General features: G+C 45.0%; 1 protein-coding gene across 4 annotated transcripts in view; it reads right to left on the bottom strand.

The window, feature by feature from the left end:
* xylb (xylulokinase homolog (H. influenzae)) overlaps positions 1–15,680 on the bottom strand; it is a 180,577-nt gene extending 164,897 nt beyond the window's left edge. For all 4 annotated transcript variants that reach the window (XM_060922423.1, XM_060922422.1, XM_060922425.1 and 1 more), the window contains exons 1-5: positions 15,573–15,680; positions 11,495–11,577; positions 11,321–11,390; positions 11,090–11,170; positions 10,921–11,007 (exon numbers count right to left, since the gene is read on the bottom strand). In XM_060922423.1, coding sequence (XP_060778406.1) covers positions 10,921–11,007; positions 11,090–11,170; positions 11,321–11,390; positions 11,495–11,577; positions 15,573–15,626 — 375 coding nt within the window. In that variant the 5' untranslated portion in view covers positions 15,627–15,680. The remainder of the gene's footprint in view (positions 1–10,920; positions 11,008–11,089; positions 11,171–11,320; positions 11,391–11,494; positions 11,578–15,572) is intronic.
* Positions 15,681–21,526: the final 5,846 nt, after the last annotated feature.

Below are 21,526 nucleotides of genomic sequence, written 5' to 3'. Positions count from 1 at the left end.
CTGGCAACCTTTTGGTCACAAAGCTGCTTCTCTAACCATTAGGCCATGGCTTTGTTTTTACTTAGATTTTCATTTAATGATTGCAGTGCCTAAATATCATGATGTAAATATTTCGCCTGGCTACCAAGTTCATATCAGATGGAATGTACTCGACTTAAAAACATTATCAGTTTGAACAGATACCACAACCTTTTCTTTATACACTAAAGCTATAATCTAACTAGTCTTCTGTTATTATATTGTCTTTGTCCTGTTAATTTTGATACAGGTATTTATTAACTCGTATTCTGCACTAAGTACTTCTGTACAGTACAACCCCAATTCCAAAAAAGTTGGGACAAAGTACAAATTGTAAATAAAAACAGAATGCAATGATGTGGAAGTTTCAAAATTCCATATTTTATTCAGAATAGAACATAGATGACATATCAAATGCTTAAACTGAGAAAATGTATCATTTAAAGAGAAAAATTAGGTGATTTTAAATTTCATGACAACAACACATCTCAAAAAAGTTGGGACAAGGCCATGTTTACCACTGTGAGACATCCCCTTTTCTCTTTACAACAGTCTGTAAACGTCTGGGGACTGAGGAGACAAGTTGCTCAAGTTTAGGGATAGGAATGTTAACCCATTCTTGTCTAATGTAGGATTCTAGTTGCTCAACTGTCCTAGGTCTTTTTTGTCGTATCTTCCGTTTTATGATGCGCCAAATGTTTTCTATGGGTGAAAGATCTGGACTGCAGGCTGGCCAGTTCAGTACCCGGACCCTTCTTCTACGCAGCCATGATGCTGTAATTGATGCAGTATGTGGTTTGGCATTGTCATGTTGGAAAATGCAAGGTCTTCCCTGAAAGAGACGTCGTCTGGATGGGAGCATATGTTGCTCTAGAACTTGGATATACCTTTCAGCACTGATGGTGTCTTTCCAGATGTGTAAGCTGCCCATGCCACACGCACTAATGCAACCCCATCCCATCAGAGATGCAGGCTTCTGAACTGAGCGCTGATAACAACTTGGGTCTTCCTTCTTCTCTTTAGTCCGAATGACACAGCGTCCATGATTTCCATAAAGAACTTCACATTTTGATTCGTCTGACCACAGAACAGTTTTCCACTTTGCCACAGTCCATTTTAAATGAGCCTTGGCCCAGAGAAGACATCTGCACTTCTGGATCATGTTTAGATACGGCTTCTTCTTTGAACTACAGAGTTTTAGCTGGCAATGGCGGATGGCACGGTGAATTGTGCTCACAGATAATGTTCTCTGGAAATATTCCTGAGCCCATTTTGTGATTTCCAATACAGATGCACGCCTGTATGTGATGCAGTGCCGTCTAAGGGCCTGAAGATCACGGGCACCCAGTATGGTTTTCTGGCCTTGACCCTTACGCACAGAGATTCTTCCAGATTCTTTGAATCTTTTGATGATATTATGCACTGTAGATGATGATATGTTCAAACTCTTTGCAATTTTACACTGTTGAGCTCCTTTCTGATATTGCTCCACTATTTGTCGGCGCAGAATTAGGGGGATTAGTGATCTTCTTCCCATCTTTACTTCTGAGAGACGCTGCCACTCCAAGATGCTCTTTTTATACCCAGTCATGTTAATGACCTATTGCCAATTGACCTAATGAGTTGCAATTTGGTCCTCCAGCTGTTCCTTTTTTGTACCTTTAACTTTTCCAGCCTCTTATTGCCCCGTCCCAACTTTTTTGAGATGTGTTGCTGTCATGAAATTTAAAATGAGCCAATATTTGGCATGAAATTTCAAAATGTCTCACTTTCGACATTTGATATGTTGTCTATGTTCTACTGTGAATACAATATCAGTTTTTGAAATTTGTAAATTCTTGCATTCCGTTTTTATTTACAATTTGTACTTTGTCCCACCCCTCCTTGAACTGCCACCTTATTGTGGTGGAGGGGTTTGTGTGCTTGAATGATCCTAGGAGCTATGTTGTCGGGGGCATTATGCCCCTGTCAGGGTTTCCCAAGGCAGACAGGTCCTAGGTGACAGGCCAGACTAAGAGCAGTTCACCAAAACCCCTATGGAGAAAAATCCGAGGACCGTGACGTCGCCCGGGATGACGCAGCCGGGGCCCCACCCTGGAGCCAGGCCCGGGGTTGGGGCTCGTATGCGAGCGCTTGGTGGCCGGGCCTTTGCCCATGGGGCCCGGCCGGGCTCAGCCCGAAGAGCTGACGTGGGCCCGACCTCCTGTGGGTTCACCACCCACAGAGGTAGCAGTAGGGGACTGGTGCAATGTGGATTGGGTGGCAGTCGAAGGCAGGGGCCTCGACGACCTGATCCCCGGACACAGCGGCTGGCTGTTGGGACATGGAATGTCACTTCGCTGGGGGGGAAAGAGCCTGAGCTTGTGCGGGAGGTTGAGAGGTACCGGCTAGAGATAGTCGGGCTCACCTCCACGCACAGCTTGGGCTCTGGAACCCAGCTCCTCGAGAGGGGCTGGACTCTCCACTTCTCTGGAGTCGCCCGTGGTGAGCGGCGGCGGGCTGGTGTGGGCTTGCTTATAGCTCCCCAGCTCAGCCGCCATGTGTTGGAGTTTACCCCAGTGAACGAGAGGGTCGCCTCGCTGCGCCTTCGGATTGGGGAGAGGGCTCTTGCTGTTGTTTGTGCCTATGGCCCAAATAGCAGTATAGAGTATCCGGCCTTCTTGGAGTCCCTGGGAGAGGTACTGAGGAGTGCTCAGACTGGGGACTCCATTGTGTTACTGGGGGACTTCAATGCTCACGTGGGAGATGACAGTGACACCTGGAGGGGCGTGGTTGGGAGGAACGGCCTCCCCGATCTGAACCCGAGTGGTGTTTTGTTATTGGACTTCTGTGCTAGTCATGGTTTGTCCATAACGAACACCATGTTCGAGCATAGGGGTGTCCATAAGTGCACGTGGCACCAGGACACCTTAGGTCGGAGGTCAATGATAGACCTTGTAGTCGTTTCATCTGATCTCCGGCCCTATGTCTTGGACACTCGGGTGAAGAGAGGGGCTGAGCTGTCAACTGATCACCACCTGGTGGTGAGTTGGATCCGCTGGCGGAGGAGGAAGCTGGACAGACCTGGCAGGCCCAAACGTATGGTGAGGGTCTGCTGGGAACGTCTGGCCGAGCACTCTGTCGGGGAGGTCTTTAACTCCCACCTCCGGGAGAGCTTTTCCCAGCTTCCGAGGGAGGCGGGGGACATTGAGTCTGAGTGGACCATGTTCTCTACCTCCATTGTGGACGCAGCTGTTCAGAGCTGTGGCCGCAAGGTCTCCGGTGCCTGTCGTGGCGGCAATCCCCGAACCCGGTGGTGGACACCAGAAGTAAGGGATGCCGTCAAGCTGAAGAAGGAGTCCTATCGGGCCATGTTAACCTCCAGGACTCCCGAGGCAGCTGACGGGTATCGGCAGGCCAGGCGTGCTGCAGCTCGGGCAGTTGCGGAGGCAAAAACTCGGAACTGGGAGGAGTTCGGGGAGGCCATGGAGAAGGACTATCGGTCGGCCTCGAAGAAATTCTGGCAAACCGTCCGGCGCCTCAGGAGGGGGAAGCAGTACTCTGCCAACACTGTTTACAGTGCGGGTGGGGAGCTGTTGACCTCGACTGGGGACATTGTCGGGCGGTGGAAGGAATACTTTGAGGATCTCCTCAATCCCACCGTCATGTCTTCCACTGAGGAGACTGAGGCTGATGACTCAGAGGTGGACTCGTCCATTACCCAAGCCGAAGTCACTGAGGTGGTTTGCAAGCTCCTCGGTGGCAAGGCACCGGGGGTGGATGAGATCCGCCCTGAGTATCTCAAGTCTCTGGATGTTGTGGGGCTGTCTTGGTTGACACGCCTCTGCAACATCGCGTGGCGGTCGGGGACAGTGCCTCTGGAGTGGCAGACTGGGGTGGTGGTCCCTCTTTTTAAGAAAGGGGACCGGAGAGTGTGCCCCAATTATAGGGGAATCACACTTCTCAGCCTCCCAGGGAAGGTTTACTCCAGGGTACTGGAGAGGAGAATTCGACCAATAGTCGAACCTCGGATCCAGGAGGAACAATGCGGTTTTCGTCCTGGTCGCGGAACACTGGACCAGCTCTATACCCTTCATAGGGTGCTCGAGGGTTCATGGGAGTTTGCCCAACCAGTCCACATGTGCTTTGTGGATCTGGAGAAGGCATTCGACCGTGTCCCCCGTAGTATTCTGTGGGGGGTGCTTCGGGAGTATGGGGTTCGGGGCTCTTTGCTAAGGGCTGTCCGGTCCCTGTACGAACGGAGCAGGAGTCTGGTTCGCATTGCCGGCAGTAAGTCAGACCTGTTCCCAGTGCATGTTGGACTCCGGCAGGGCTGCCCTTTGTCACCGGTTCTGTTCATAATTTTTATGGACAGAATTTCTAGGCGCAGCCAGGGGCCAGAAGGAATCCTGTTTGGGAACCACAGGATTTCATCTCTGCTTTTTGCGGATGATGTTGTCCTGTTGGCTTCTTCAAACCAGGACCTTCAGCATGCACTGGGGCGGTTTGCAGTCGAGTGTGAAGCGGCTGGGATGAGAATCAGCACCTCCAAGTCCGAGGCCATGGTTCTCGACCGGAAAAGGGTGGCTTGCCCTCTCCAGGTTGGTGGAGAAGTTCTGCCTCAAGTGGAGGAGTTTAAGTATCTCGGGATCTTGTTCACGAGTGAGGGAAGGATGGAGCGTGAGATCGACAGGCGGATCGGTGCAGCCTCCGCAGTGATGCGGTCGCTTTACCGGTCCGTTGTGGTGAAGAAGGAGCTGAGCCAAAAGGCGAAGCTCTCAATTTACCGGTCGATCTACGTTCCGACTCTCACCTATGGTCATGAGCTTTGGGTAATGACCGAAAGGACAAGATCGCGGATACAAGCGGCCGAAATGAGTTTCCTTCGCAGGGTGGCTGGGCGCTCCCTTAGAGATAGGGTGAGAAGCACAGTCACTCGGGAGGAGCTCGGAGTAGAGCCGCTGCTGCTCCACATCGAGAGGAATCAGCTGAGGTGGCTCGGGCATCTTTTTCGGATGCCTCCTGGACGCCTCCCTGGGGAGGTGTTCCAGGCATGTCCCCCCGGGAGGAGGCCCCGGGGAAGACCCAGGACACGCTGGAGGGACTATGTCTCTCGGCTGGCCTGGGAACGCCTCGGTGTTCTTCCCGAGGAGCTGGCCGAGGTGTCTGGGGAAAGGGAAGTTTGGGCTTCCCTGCTTAGACTGCTGCCTCCGCGACCCGGTCCCGGATAAAGCGGAAGAAGACGAGACGAGAGACGAGACGAGACTTTGTCCCAACTTTTTTGGAATCGGGGTTGTATTATCTTTTTATATTTATATTATTAATCATATTTATTTACACTTATTTATACTACTCATGTTTTATATATATATATATATATATATATATATATATATATATATATATATATATATAAATCATGTTTTTCTTTATTTTAATTTTACATTCTATATTTTCCCTTCATTTTGTCACTTGATTTTATGGACCACAATGGAAATAAGTGTTTCACTTTCTTGTGTCATCCATGTATCTTTAATGTATTTACAATTGTTTGTATGTATTTACATTGAATTTACGAAATAAATAAAAATCAATCAATCAATCAATCAATCAATCAATCAATCAATCAGTCAGTCAAAGTTCATTTACAGTGTCTTGCAAAAGTATTGATCCCCCTTGGTGTTTGTCCTGTTTTGTCGCATTACAAGCTGGAATTAAAATGGATTTTTGGAGCGTTAGCACCATTTGATTTACACAACATGCCCACCACTTTACAGGTGAAAATAGTTGTTTTATTATGACACAAACAAAAATTAAGATGAAAAAAACAGAAATCTGGAGTGTGCATAGGTATTCACCCCCTTTTGTATGAAACCCCTAAATAAGAGCTGGTCCAACCAATTCACTTCATAAGTCACATAATTAGTTGATCAAGAGCCATCTATGTGCAATCAAAGTGTCACATGATGTCTGTATAAATCAACCTGTTCTGGAAGGACCCTGACTCTGCAACACTACTAGGCAAGCAACATGAAAACCAAGGAGCACTCCAAACAGGTCAGTTGTGAAGAAGTATGGATCAGGGTTGGGTGATTAAAAAATATCCCAAACTTTGAATATCCCAGGGAGCTCCATTAAATCCATTATACCAAAATGGAAAGAATATGTCACCACGACAAACCTAACAAGAGAAGGCTGCCCACCAAAACTCACAGACCGGGCAAGGAAGGCATTAATCAGAGATGCAACAAAGACATTAAAGATAACACTGAAGGAGCTGCAAAGATCCACAGCAGAGATGGGAGTATCTGTCCATTGGACCACTTTAAGCCATACACTCCACAGAGCGGGGCTTGATGGAAGAGTGGCCAGAAAAAAAGTCATTGCTTAAGAAAACACATTTGGAGTTTGCCCAAGAGCATGTGACAGACTCCCCAAACACATGGAAGAAGATTCTCTGGTCAAACGAGACTAAAATTGATCTTTTTGGCCATCATGGGAAACGCCATGTGTGGTGCAAACCCAACACCCTGAGAACACCATTCCTACAGTGAAGCATGATGGTGGCAGCAGCATGCTGTGGGGATATTTTTCATCTGCAGGAACAGGAAAGCCGGTCAGGACTGAAGGAAAGATGGATGGCACTAAATACAGGGCAGTTCTGGAGGAAAACCTGTTTGAGTCAGCCAGAGGTTTGAGACTGGGACAAAGGTTCACGGTCCAGCAGGACAATGACCCTAAACATACTGCTAAAGCTACACTGGAGTGGTTTAAAGGGAAACATTTAAATGTCTTGGAATGGCCTAATCAAAGCCCAGACCTCAATCCAATTGAGAATCTGTGGCATACAGTTAGGTCCATATATATTTGGACACTGACACAAATTTTGGTTTTTTTTACCTGTTTACTGAAACATATTCAAGTTATAGTTATATAATGGACATGGACATAAAGTCCAGACTTTCAGCTTTCATTTGAGGGTATCCACATTAAAATTGGATGAAGAGTTCAGGAGTTTCAGCTCCTTAACATGTGCCACCCTGTTTTTAAAGGGACCAAAAGTAATTGGACAATTGACTCAAAGGCTATTTTGTGGGCAGGTGTGGGCAATTCCTTCGTTATGTCATTCTCAATTAAGCAGATAAAAGGCCTGGAGTTGATTTGAGGTGTGGTGCTTGCATTTGGAAGATTTTGCTGTGAAGAAAACATGCGGTCAAAGGAGCTCTCCATGCAGGTGAAACAAGCCATCCTTAAGCTGCAAAAACAGAAAAAACCCATCCGAGAAATTGCTACAATATTAGGAGTGGCAAAATCTACAGTTTGGTACATCCTGAGAAAGAAAGAAAGAAAGAAAGAAAGAAAGAAAGAAAGAAAGAAAGAAAGAAAGAACTGGTGAACTCATCAATGCAAAAAGACCTGGACGCCCACAGAAGACAACAGTGGTGGATGATCGCAGAATAATTTCCATGGTGAAGAGAAACCCCTTCACAACAGCCAACCAAGTGAACAACACTCTCCAGAAGGTAGGCGTATCAATATCCAAATCTACCATAAAGAAAAGACTGTATGAAAATAAATACAGAGGGTTCACTGCACGGTGCAAGCCACTCATAAGCCTCAAGAATAAAAAGGCTAGATTGGACTTTGCTAAAAAACATCTAAAAAAGCCAGCACAGTTCTGGAAGAACATTCTTTGGACAGATGAAACCAAGATCAACCTCTACCAGAATGATGGAAAGAAAAAAGTATGGTGAAGGCTTGGTACAGCTCATGATCCAAAGCATACCACATCATCTGTAAAACATGGCGGAGGCAGTGTGATGGCTTGGGCATGCATGGCTGCCAGTGGCACTGGGTCACTAGTGCATATTGATGATGTGACACAGGACAGAAGCAGCCGGATGAATTCTGAGGTATTCGGAGACATACTGTGTGCTCAAATCCAGCCAAACCGATTGGTTGGCGTTTCATAATACAGATGGACAATGACCCAAAACATAAAGCCAAAGCAACCCAGGAGTTCATAAAAGCAAAGAAGTGGAATATTCTTGAATGGCCAAGTCAGTCACCTGATCTCAACCCAATTGAGCATGCATTTCACTTGTTAAAGACTAGACTTCAGACAGAAAGGCCCACAAACAAACAGCAACTGAAAACCGCTGCAGTAAAGGCCTGGCAGAGCATTAAAAAGGAGGAAACACAGCGTCTGATGATGTCCATGAGTTCAAGACTTCAGGCAGTCATTGCCAACAAAGGGTTTTCAACCAAGTATTAGAAATGAACATTTTATTTACAATTATTTAATTTGTCCAATTACTTTTGAGCCCCTGAAATGAAGGGATTGTGTTTAAAAAAATGCTTTAGTTCCTCACATTTTTATGCAATCATTTTGTTCAACCCACTGAATTAAAGCTGAAAGTCTGAACTTCAACTGCATCGGAGTTGTTCTGTTCAAAATTCATTGTGGTAATGTACAGAACCAAAATTAGAAAAATGTTGTCTCTGTCCAAATATTTATGGACCTAACTGTAACTTGAAGATTGCTGTACACCAACACAACCCATCTAACTTGGAGGAGTTGGAGCAGTTTTGCCTTGAGGAATGCGCAAAAATCCCAGTGGCTAGATGTGCTAAGCTAGAGACATACTCGAAGAGACTTGCAGCTACACAGTGGTGCTTGAAAGTTTGTGAACCCTTTAGAATTTTCTGTATTTCTGCATAAATATGACATAAAACATCGTCAGATTTTCACACAAGTCCTCAAAGTAGATAAAGAGAACCCATTTAAACAAATGAGACAAAAAATATTATACTTGGGCATTTATTTATTGAGGAAAATGATCCAATATTAAATATCTGTGAGTGGCAAAAGTATGTGAACCTTTGCTTTCAGTATCTGGTGTGACCCCCTTGTGCAGCAATAACTGCAACTAAATGTTTCTGGTAACTGTTGATCAGTCCTGCACACCGGCTTGGAGGAATTTTAGCCCATTCCTCCGTACAGAACAGCTTCAACTCTGGGATGTTGGTGGGTTTCCTCACATGAACTGCTCGTTTCAGGTCCTTCCACAACATTTTGATTGGATTAAGGTCAGGACTTTGACTTGGCCATTCCAGAACATTATCTTTATTCTTCTCTAACCATTCTCTGGTAGAACGACTTGTTTGCTTAGGGTTGTTGTCTTGCTGCATGACCCACCTTCTCTTGAAGTTCAGTTCATGGACAGATGTACAGATATTTTCCTTTAGAATTCGCTGAATAATTCAGAATTAATTGTTCCATCAATGATGGCAAGCCGTCCTGGCCCAGATGCAGCAAAACAGGCCCAAACCATGATACTACCACCACCATGTTTCACAGATGGGATATGGTTCTTTTGCTGGAATGCAGTGTTTTCCTTTCTCCAAACATAACGTTTCTCATTTCAACCAAAAAGTTCTATTTTGGTCTCATGCGTCCACAAAATATTTTTCCAATAGCCTTCTGGCTTGTCCACGTGATCTTTAGCAAACTGCAGATGAGCAGCAATGTTCTTTTTGGAGAGCAGTGGCTTTCTCCTTGCAACCTTGCCATGCACACCATTGTTGTTCAGTGTTCTCCTGATGGTGGACTCATGAACATTAACATTAGCCAATGTGAGAGAGGCCTTCAGTTGCTTAGAAGTTACTCTGGGGTCCTTTGTGACCTCACCAACTATTACATGCCTTGCTCTTGGAGTGATCTTTGTTGGTCGACCACTCCTGGGGAGGGGAACAATGGTCTTGAATTTCCTCCATTTGTACACAATCTGTCTGACTATGGATTGGTGGAGTCCAAACTCTTTAGAGATGGTTTTGTAACCTTTTCCAGCCTGATGAGCATCGACAACACTTTTTCTGAGGTCCTCAGAAATCTCCTTTCTTTGTGCCATGATACACTTCCACAAACATGTTGTGAAGATCAGACTTTGATAGATCCCTGTTCTTTAAATAAAACAGGGTGCCCACTCACACCTGATTGTCATCCCGTTGATTGAAAACACCTGACTCTAATTTCACCTTCAAATTAACTGCTAATCCTAAAGGTTCACATACTTTTGCCACTCACAGATATGTAATATTGGATCATTTTCCTCAATAAATAAATGACCAATTATTATATTTTTGTCTCATTTGTTTAACTAAGTTCTCTTTATCTACTTTTAGGACTTGTGTGAAAATCTGATGATGTTTTTGGTCATATTTATGCAGAAATATAGAAAATTCTAAAGGGTTCACAAACTTTCAAGCATCACTGTAATTGCAGCAAAAGGTGGCTCTATAAAGTATTGACTTTGGGTGGGGGGATACTTATGCACACTCCAGATTTCTGTTTGTTTGGGGTTTTTTTTTCATCTTAATTATTGTATGTTTCACAATAAAACAACAATTCGCACCTTTAAAGTGGTCGGCATGTTGTGTAAATCAAATGGTGCTAACCCCCCAAAAATCCATTTTAATTCCAGCTTGTAATGCAACAAAACAGAACAAACACAAAGGGGAATGAATACCTTTGCAAGACATTGTATATTATTAATTAAATATAAACGAATGTTTCTCGTTTTTACTAATGCCAACAGCTATCTCTTTTGCTCTCCAATGGCTCTTGAACGCAAAGAAAAGTAAAGAAACACCTCTGTCTACTGACAGAACAGCAATTACTGTTTCAAAGCAAAATTGTTGAATTAACACTACAGTCCCTATTCGAGCTCAGGTTCTGCCCTCTGCTCGCATGTTAAACATGTTCCCAGATCACAAAGTCCTACTTTAAATATTAAACAGTCAGTTTTGTAACAGTATAAAGGAAGCCTGAGAGGACACATGACTGATGATCCTTGAACACTTTCAAAATGAAATCAGGTTAAATCTCCTCTCAATGGAGTTACCGATCAAAACAACTGGTACCTGCAGCAGGCTGTGTAAATATCTTCCTGGATCCAGACACTGCAGAGTTTTCCTCGCTCCTTTTTTCCAGTACACACTGCCATGTTGCTGCAGTGAACACATCAAACAAATTGGCTTCATTCATTTTAAATGTATTTTAGTGCATGCAGTCAAAGAGAGTGTGAAATACCTGCCCGCTGCCTGAAATGGCTTTCACACGAGAGAAGTCAAATCCAGCACGCTTCATCTTCTCAAGGAGGAGGTCAAGTGCCTGAAGTGGTAAATCTTTATTAACTACCAAACTCAGTAATCGACTTTGCACAACTGAAACAAAAAGCAAAAACTTTATGGACACGGCAAGTTACATATTTTATATTCTGCCTGTCTGATGTAATTCATAAACTTATTGAAGCTGCCCCACCTTAACCCACATGAGTACTGGAGAGGTTACAGTGAGACTGTCCTCATGGATGTGGACTCCCCCCTGAGTCCTGTATAATAAAAACACAAAGATAGTTTAACACACTACTGTATTTGCTGTAGGTAAAGAAGACTTTCTGAAGCAAATGTGTCCACAAAGCAAACATGTGCTTGCCTGAATTCTGGAAGGTCGCTTTCAAACTGGACATTGCTCTGGTGAGTAATTTGAAGCTTCCCATTAATGGCAATGACTTTCAGCTTAAAATAATAAAAGAGAAGAAAAGATCCACAATTTATAATACCAATGCAGAGGTGAATACTGTATTGCACTTAGATGGCCAAAAGTTTGTCGACATCATATCCATAAGTAGGTTTTCCCCAAACTGGTGCCACAAATGTGGAAGCAAACAATTGTACAAAATGTCATTTTATGCTGTAGGATTACAATTTCTCTTCACTGAAACCAAGGGGCTCAATCCTGTTTCAGCATGACAATGACCCTATACAGAAAGTGAGCTCCATGAAAAAATGGTGTGCCGAGGATGGTGTGGAAGAACTTGAGACATGAACTGAAACAATGACTGTACCCCAGGCCTGCTCACCACAGGCGTCCTTGGCCAAGTCACAAATAGCACAAAAACAAGGAACAAGGATCCATCTACTAACAAAGTAAACATGCAGAACTACGTAAAAAAATAGAAAGCGGGGGCGTCGTGGCTCAGGTGGCTAAGGCGCCATACCATAAATCCGGGGACCTGGGTTCGATTCCAACCCGAGGTCATTTCCCGATCCCTCCCCGTCTCTCTCTCCCGCTCATTTCCTGTCCTGTCTCTACACTGTCCTATCCAATAAAGGTGAAAAAAGCCCAAAAAAAATCTTTAAAAAAAATAGAAAGAAAGAAATGACATTCATGGGCAGCTGGTAGCATTGTAGCCTCATAGCTCCAGTTTCCTCAGTTCAATCTGGAGCTTGCGTTACTGTCTGTATGGAGTTCTACATATTTTCCCTGTGTCCATAGGTTTTCTAGTTTCCTCCCACCTCCCAAAAATATTCAGTAGGTAGACTGGCTATGCAAAACTGTCCTGCGCACAATGCGCTTAGATAGATAGGCATCCCATCCGGTATGCATTACCGCCTCATGCTGCCTCAGTTATATGTGTTCATGGGAATGGCATGGATGGATAGATCATTCATAATAATGCCATAAAAATGCAACTGGTTTTAGGCTTTTATCGTTATTTACCAATCTAACAGTGATGCAAAGTCACATATAACATCCATCACCATTATACAGCATCCATCACCATTGACAGAGACAAACTGAAATGTGTGGAGAGCTTCAAGTACCTGGGCAGCACAATCTCTGCAGATGGATCACTGGATAAAGAGATCACATCTAGGATCAAGAAAGCTAGCCAAGCATTCAGAAGACTGAGAGTAAAGGTTCTCCAGCAGAAGGGCATAAGACTGTCCACCAAGCTCAGAGTCTATAAGGCCGTAGTCCTTTCTTCACGCCTGTACAGGTGTGAAACTTGGACCCTCGACCGATGGCACATTAATCAGCTGGAACAGTTTCACACAAGGTCGCTGCGTACGATCATGGGCATATGCTGGCAAGACACAGTTATGAACCAAGAGGTGCTGGACAGAGCTGACTCAATAAGCATCGAGTCAATGCTATTGAAGGCTTAGCTACGCTGGACTGGTCACGTCATCAGAATGAACGACAACCGCATCCCCCGACAGCTGATGTACGGGGAGCTCAAGGAGGGCTCACGCAGACAGGGAAGGCCCAAACTGCGGTACAAAGACACCCTGAAGAGCAACCTCAAATGACATTGCCTCCAACCACGAGAGCTTGAAGCCTTCTCTACAGACAGGAAAGCCTGGAGGTTGCTCACTTCCAGAGCAACAGCTGCCTTCGAAGAAGACCGACGACAATGTCTCACTGCTGCAAGGGAGAGACATCACAGAGCTGCGTCCACCTCAATCAAAACTTCAGAACACTGTTGTGACACCTGTGGGCACCTGTGCGCTTCCAGCTTCGGGCTGTGGAGCCACATGCGCTCTCATTGCTGAATGCACAGACTACGTTATCCCTGAATCGATAGTCTACCAAGAGTGACGCAAAGTCTACTTAAATATCATGTGTAGAATATTTGTTCAATAAATATAAATATTCATATCCTCAATATTTCAATCTTTATATAAGAAGTGACATATTACATCATCCATCCATTATCTGCAGCCAAGCTGGAGCCTATCCCAGTTGACTATGGGCGAGAGGCGGGGTACACCCTGGAAAAGTCACCAGGTCACCGCAGGGCTGACACACAGAGACAAAACCATTCACACTCACATTCACACCTACAGTCAATGTAGAGCCACCAATTATCCTAACCTGCATGTCTTTGGACTGTGGGAGGAAACCCACACAGACAAGGGGAGAACATGCAAACTCCACACAGAAAGGCCCTCGCCGGCTGCTGGGCTCAAACCCAGAATCTTCTTGCTGTGAGGCGACAGTGCTAACCACTACACCACTGTGCCGCCCCATATTACATCATTTAACTTTAAATTAAAATGAGTATTTGATCATTTCCGGCGGCACGGTGGTGTAGTGGTTAGCGCTGTTGCCTCACAGCAAGAAGGTCCGGGTTCGAGTCCTGTGGCCGGCGAGGGCCTTTCTGTGCGGAGTTTGCATGTTCTCCCCGTGTCCGCGTGGGTTTCCTCCGGGTGCTCCGGTTTCCCCCACAGTCCAAAGACATGCAGGTTAGGTTAACTGGTGACTCTAAATTGACCGTAGGTGTGAATGTGAGTGTGAATGGTTGTCTGTGTCTATGTGTCAGCCCTGTGATGACCTGGCGACTTGTCCAGGGTGTACCCCGCCTTTCGCCCGTAGTCAGCTGGGATAGGCTCCAGCTTGCCTGCGACCCTGTAGAACAGGATAAAGCGGCTAGAGATAATGAGATGAGATGAGATCATTTCCTTGAAAAAAAGAAGTCTAGAATATTAAGTTGTTTGCATTATTTATAGACAATAAGATATAATAATAATTATTATTTATTCCATCCAGCTGTAGCCGCTTATCCTGTACAGGGTCACAGGCAAGCTGGAGCCTATCCCAGCTGACTATGGGCGAGAGGCGGGGTACACCCTGGATAAGTCGCCAGGTCATCACAGGGCTGACACACAGAGACAAACAACCGTTCACACTCACATTCACACCTACGGTCAATTTAGAGTCACCAATTAGCCTAACCTGCATGTCTTTGGACTGTGGGGGAAACCGGAGCACCCGGAGGAAACCCACACAGACATGGGGAGAACATGCAAACTCCACACAGAAAGGCCCTCACCGGCCACGGGGCTCGAACCTGGACCTTCTTGCTGTGAGGCGACAGTGCTAACCACTACACCACCGTGCCGCCCATCCATCCATTATCTGCAGCCACTTATCCTGTCCTACAGGGTCACAGGCAAGCTGGAGCCTATCCCAGCTGACTATGGGCGAGAGGCGGGGTACACCCTGGACAAGTCGCCAGGTCATCGCAGGGCTGACACATAGACACAGACAACCATTCACACTCACATTCACACCTACGGTCAATTTAGAGTCACCAGTTAACCTAACCTGCATGTCTTTGGACTGTGGGAGGAAACCCACACAGACAGGGGGAGAACATGCAAACTCTACACAGAAGGGCCCCCATCGGCCACTGGGCTCGAATTATTTAAGGCTTTACAAACTCTCTACACACTGAAATACCAGTCTCTATTTATCAAAACAGCAGTAAAGTACAACATCGCGCATTTCGATCAAAACACGAGATCTCAGCTCTGAATATTCCACAAACAGCTTCAGAGTTTATTCTACACCCGTACTCCGGCTCATCGTTACACTGAGGCTCCGATTGGCTAACAGCTCACACCACAGATATGATTTAGTAGAGTTTTAATTTTTCCTTTTTATCTTATGTTCTAAAGACACCAAAATGCTATTTTTAACTTTAAATAAAACAGCAAATTAGCTGACAAAGTTAAATTTGGGTTCTGGTTGTCTCTGGCGATTGCCTGACTGCATGTGACGTTTAATATCCTGACCAATCATAGGTGGGAAGGCGGGGTTACCCGGAATACGGGTAGGGAGAAAAATCGTTCTTCCGCTCTTAAGAGGTTAGACAGCATGCATGTAAGAGCTACGAATAATAAATAATAATAATAATAATAATAATAATAATGTGTATGACTACCTGTTGGGTACTGAAGTCAAATCCTAAGTAGTAGGAGTCTGATAATTCAGCCATTCGGTGCTTTGATCTCCTGCAGGATTGTGAAAGTTCATTCACACACACTCTCACCCACACACACACACACACACACCCACCAGCATCAACGTCAGAATCAAGTTTATTCCCAAAGTACGTTCTCAAATACATTTGGGCACCGGACCCGATGGCCGTTAAAAAATAATTAAAATGTGTCCGACTGTATTTCAAAAGCATCAATTGGATGGCCCATTAAAAAAATTGTAAAGAGACAGGTCTAATCTACTTCAAATTTTCTTCCAGATGTTACACTGGGCCCCCATTATGTCATAACACGGCCTGTGAAAGGGGGCCCCCGCGGGAGCAACTTTAAACATTCAGAACCCGGCCACCGATGGTCCTAGCCCCGCCAAAATTTACAGCCACCTCTTTCTCCTGGAGCCCTTTCGAACCCACCCAGGCACGACCCGTTACAACCACGGCTCGGCCCGCTATTCGCCCCAGAAAATCTTTAACACGAGCCTTGGCTCAAGCCAGCTTTTAAAAATTCATAATAAGGTCACCTAAAGTCCAAGTCCTGCAAAACTTTACAGGCACATCCCTCTCCCCGAGACCTTTCAAACAAGCCCAGGCTCAGCCCGATCCGAAGTCAGGAGCCAGCGCGGCTCGCAGAAAACTTTAGCACGAGCCCTGGCTCAAGCCGCTCGCGCATGGGGGGTGTTAAAAAAAATATCATAACTCGGCCACCAATGGTCCTAGCCCCGCCAAAATTTACAGCCACCTCTTTCGAACCCACCCAGGCACGACCCGTTACAACCACGGCTCAGCCGGCTATTTGCCCCAGAGCCCCTGAAAATCTTTAACACGAGCCTTGGCTCAAGCCAGCCTTTAAAAATTCATAACAAGGTCACCTAAAGTCCTAGTCCCGCAAAACTTTACAGGCACATCCTTCTCCCTGAGACCTTTCGAACAAGCCCAGGCTTGACCCGATCCGATGTCAGGAGCCAGCGTGGCTCGCAGAAAACTTTAGCACGAGCCCTGGCTCGAGCCGCTCACACACAGGGGGTAATAAAAATATCATAACTTGGCCACCAATGGTCCTAGCCCCACCAAAATTTACAGGCACCTCTCTCTCCTGGAGCCCTTTTGAACCAACCCAGGCACAACTCGTTACAACCACAGCTCAGCCCGCTATTCGCCCCAGAACCCCCGAAAATATTTAACATGAGCCTTGGCTCGAACCAGCATTTAAAAAGTCATAACTCGGTCACCCAAAGTCCTAGCCCCACAAAACTTTACCGTTACATCCCTCTCCCCAAGACCTTTTGAAGAAGCCCAGGCTCGGCCCAATCTGACATCAGGAGCCAGCGCGGCTCGCGGAAAACTTTAGCACGAGCCCTGGCTCCAGCCGCTTGTGCATGGGGGGGTTAAAAATCATAACTCGGCCACCGAAGGTCCTAGCCCTGCCAAAATTTACAGGTACCTCCCTCTCCCTGCGTGGCACACTAAATAAGACAATAATAATGCACTCCGTGTTCACTGTTGTTTTTATTGTACGATGCAGTTGAACTAGTGTTTTCGGGTTAACAGTATCTGATTGATCCAGTCAGTTGATTAAGAGTTCAGTTTACATGAAACTTCGAAGTACAGTATTAGGTGCAAAATTCCCAATCAGTGGTTATGATGTTATTATAATTTGCATTTTTTTCCATTCATAATAAGAATGACAGTCATAGTCAAGAGCAGTAAGCAGTACAGTGTGTTCTGATTGGCTGAGAGCAGCAGAGACTCAGAACCATGTTTATTGGCCAAGTATGTTCACACACAAAGTCAAAATCAAGGTCAAGGTCACCAAAAAGGTCAAAATCATTTTTTCGCCATATCTTCCTTTATATTCATCATAAGTGCTACCGGGCGAGGTTTGTTTTGCCTGGCAACACTTGTTTAATAAAGTTTTATTTTCTTCCATTTTCTCAGTTCTAGTCCAGCAGATTTTAGTCTGAATGCCAAATGATATTACCACGTCTAGTTCTGAGTCGGGCATTTTATAAACTGTTTGTATTTTGGTAGTTTATGGCTGAGGTTACCTTTGTTAAAGTCACCAAGGACAATAACTAGGGAGTCAGGGTTAGTTTGCTATCTTTAAAGTAACAGTGTACAAAAACTTGGACTGGGATGTTGCTAGAAAATGTCTAAGGCATTAAAATGCAACCTAAAATATTTATTGTGCACCAAACATCAAATATGATATTCTACAAATGCAACATTGTCCTGTCCATAATTAGGCGGTGTCACCCCTTAGTGTGCTCCTGCCCCCTATGTCTCTAACCTCCATATCTAAAATATGGACACACCACTGCTATTCAAGGGTAGAAGAAGAAGAAGAAGAAGCTTTCATTTATTTGTCACACATACACTCAAGCACAGTGTCTGCATTTAACCCATCTGAAGCAGTGAACACACGCATGCACACACAAGTAAGCAGTGAGCACGCACACACACATACCCAGAGCAGTGGGCAGCTATGCTACAGCGCCTGGGGAGCAGTTGGGGGTTAGGTGCCTTGCTCAAGAGCATTTCAGCCAGGATACAGAGGTGGGGGCAAAGTGCTGTTCATTCACTCAACTCCTCTCCATTTCCCCCTCACACTCAACTCATCTCATCTCATTATCTGTAGCCGCTTTATCCTGTTCTACAGGGTCGCAGGCAAGCTGGAGCCTATCCCAGCTGACTATGGGCAAAAGGCAGGGTACACCCTGGACAAGTCGCCAGGTCATCACAGGGCTGACATATAGACACAGACAACCATTCACACTCACATTCACACCTACGGTCAATTTAGAGTCACCAGTTAACCTAACCTGCATGTCTTTGGACTGTGGGGGAAACCGGAGCACCCGGAGGAAACCCACGCGGACACGGGGAGAACATGCAAACTCCGCACAGAAAGGCCCTCGCCGGCCACGGGGCTCGAACCCGGACCTTCTTGCTGTGAGGCGACAGCGCTAACCACTACACCACCGTGCCGCCCCTCACACTCAACTCCCCTCATATTTACAAATGCAACACTGTCCTGTACATAATTAGGTGGTGTCACCCCTTAGTGTGCTCCTGCCCCCAATGTCTCTTAACTGTGCTCAATTATGTGTTTCTGACTATGACCCAGAAACACTGCTATTGATAGTCCAGAAGTGCTGACTAACACATTACTTCTGAGGAAATCCACTGTTTAACTTTCTTTAAACAATTCATGGAAGTGCAAGAGGAAGTGTTTTAACAGATAAGGGTACATTTAATTTAAACTCAATAATGAAGCCACTTCACTACTGCATGAAAATAAAACTGACAAATGACAATGAGTGTCTAGACAGAATATTAATAGATGTATTGTATTAAAGCAAAAGAACATGTCAGTGTCAATCAAGACCTCATATAGTGAACACCTCTTCAGATAACCTAACTCCCACATACACTATATAGCCAAAAGTTTGTGCACAGCTGACCATCATACCCATATGTTGTTCTTTCAAAAACTGGTTCCACAAGGTTTGAAGCACATAATTGTTATTACCTCTGCCAACATTGTTGGAGGAGGTTATGTTTTTACCTCCATTTGTTTGTCTGTCCCCAGTGTAATTCAACAAGTAGTAATCGGACTTTGGTGAAATTTTGAGGAAAGGTGGGACATGGGCCAAGGAACAACTGATTAGATTTTTATGCAAATCCAGATATGTACCGGTATGTGGATCCAGGATTTTTAAAAATTTGTTTGTTTCTAATGCATCTCAAAAAGTAGTTGAATGGATTTTAATAAAAATTTGGTGTACAGCTTGAGTATTATCCTAGATTCAGCCAATTTGATTTTGATGTTGATCTGGGCCCTGCGATGACCTGGTAACTTGTCCAGGGTGTACCTTGCCCATAGTCAGCTGGGATAGGCTCCAGCTTGCCTGTGACCCTGTAGAGGATAAGCGGCTACAGATAACGGATGGATGGATGTTGATCTGGATCAGGATCTAGATTTTGAATCTGGATCAATTTTTTTGTCATCAATATAACTCAAACATTTGTAGATGGATTTTGATGAAATTTGGTATGTAGCTTTGTCCTAACTCAGCTTAGAATTGGTTAACTTTTGGAAGTGATATCTTCTTCTGGATCCCAAATACAGAAAACTGTAATGGGAGTATTGGTTGTATTTCACTGTAAGTGCATATACAAATCCACATCCATTATCTGTAACCACTTATCCTGTGCAGGGTCGCAAGCAAGCTGGAGCCTATCCCAGCTGACTATGGGCAAGAGACAGGGTACACTCTGGACAAGTCACCAGGTCATCGCAGGGCTGACATAGACAAACAACCATTCACACTCACATTCATATCTATGGTCAATTTAGAGCCACCAATTAGCCTAACCTGCATATCTTTGGACTGTGGGGGAAACCAGGGCACCCAGAGGAAACCCACACAGACACAGGGAGAACATGCAAACTCCACACAGAAAGGCCCCTGTTGGCCACTGGGCTCAAACCCAGAACCTTCTTGCTGTGAGACAACAGTGCTAACCACTATACCACCATACCACCCAAATCCACATCCCAGATTAGTAAACATCTGGATATTCTAATATGTGGTTTGCCAGAGGTATGCCCTCTACCAAGTGCCCTACTAGTATAGAATGTCACTGTATGCTGTAGTATTACAATTTCCCTTCACTGGAACTAAGAGGCCAAACATGTTCCAGCATGACCATGCAACTGTGCACAAAGTGAGCTCCATAAGAACATAGTTTATAAAGGTTGGTTTATGAAGGAAGAACTTGAGTGGTCTGCACAGAGCCCTAACTTGAACCCCACTGACCACCTTTGGGATGAACTGGAACATTACCTTTTCACCAGGCCTTCATGCTGGACATCAGTGCCCAACCTCATTAATGCTCTTGTGGCGGAATGGGTAAAAATCCCCACAGCCACACTGTAAATTCTAGTAGAAATCCTTCCCAGAAGAGTGGAGGTTATTATAACAGCAAAGCAGGAAAAACTCAATATTAACGACATGGTTTTGAAATGGAATGTTTAATACCCAGGTGTCCACATACTTTTGGCTACATAGTGTATGAGAACTGTACACTTAAGGAAGACTACACATACATCTTATATGTGATGACCCGTTTTCTTGTTGTGCCCTGAAACTGCACATAAACTAAAGCAAACACATGACTTCATGCAAACAATGTGATCATGAGTGAAAAAGAATGACACAGAAAATGACAATTGAAAAAGTAAATGACATGCCCTACATGTGAAAAGAAATGAATAGTGTAAAAATCACGTGAAAATAAAACACAGGCAGTACATGTGAAAAGTCCATGACAGGTAAAAAATATAACATTTGAAGTGTCTAAAAACCATCCACCCATCCATCATCTAGTATACTACTTATCCATTGTGGGTCATGGGTGAGCTGGAGCCAATCCCAGCTGACATTGGGCGAGAGGCAGGGAACACCCTGGAGAGATAACCCTATTATCGACTGGTGAACACAGAGAGACAGACAGCCACAGACACCCATTCACATCTATGGGAAATTTATAGTAGCCAGGTAACCTAATTTGTATGTCTTTGGACTGTGGGAGGAAACCACAGCACTTGGAGGAAACCCATGCAGGCACGGGGAGAACATGCAAACTCCGCACAGAAAGGCCCCGGTAGACCAGCAGGTTCAAACCCAGAACATATTTGCTGTGAGGTGACAGATAATCAGTGCATCACTGTGCTGCCCCATGTCTAAAGATGTGTGTAAAACTCGATTAATTCTTTACATTTTTGTGGAAGGGTAGTTTGTGAAAGATAAAGTTATAAGAACTGAAAAAACACACCTTTGTATGACTCTAACACAAAAAAAAATACAGCAAAATCAATAGCAATATCCATGTTT

Source organism: Neoarius graeffei, chromosome 5 (genome assembly GCF_027579695.1).
Source record: "Neoarius graeffei isolate fNeoGra1 chromosome 5, fNeoGra1.pri, whole genome shotgun sequence".
In the NCBI taxonomy this organism is placed as follows: domain Eukaryota; kingdom Metazoa; phylum Chordata; class Actinopteri; order Siluriformes; family Ariidae; genus Neoarius; species Neoarius graeffei.
This window is presented reverse-complemented; position numbering and strand designations above follow the sequence as displayed.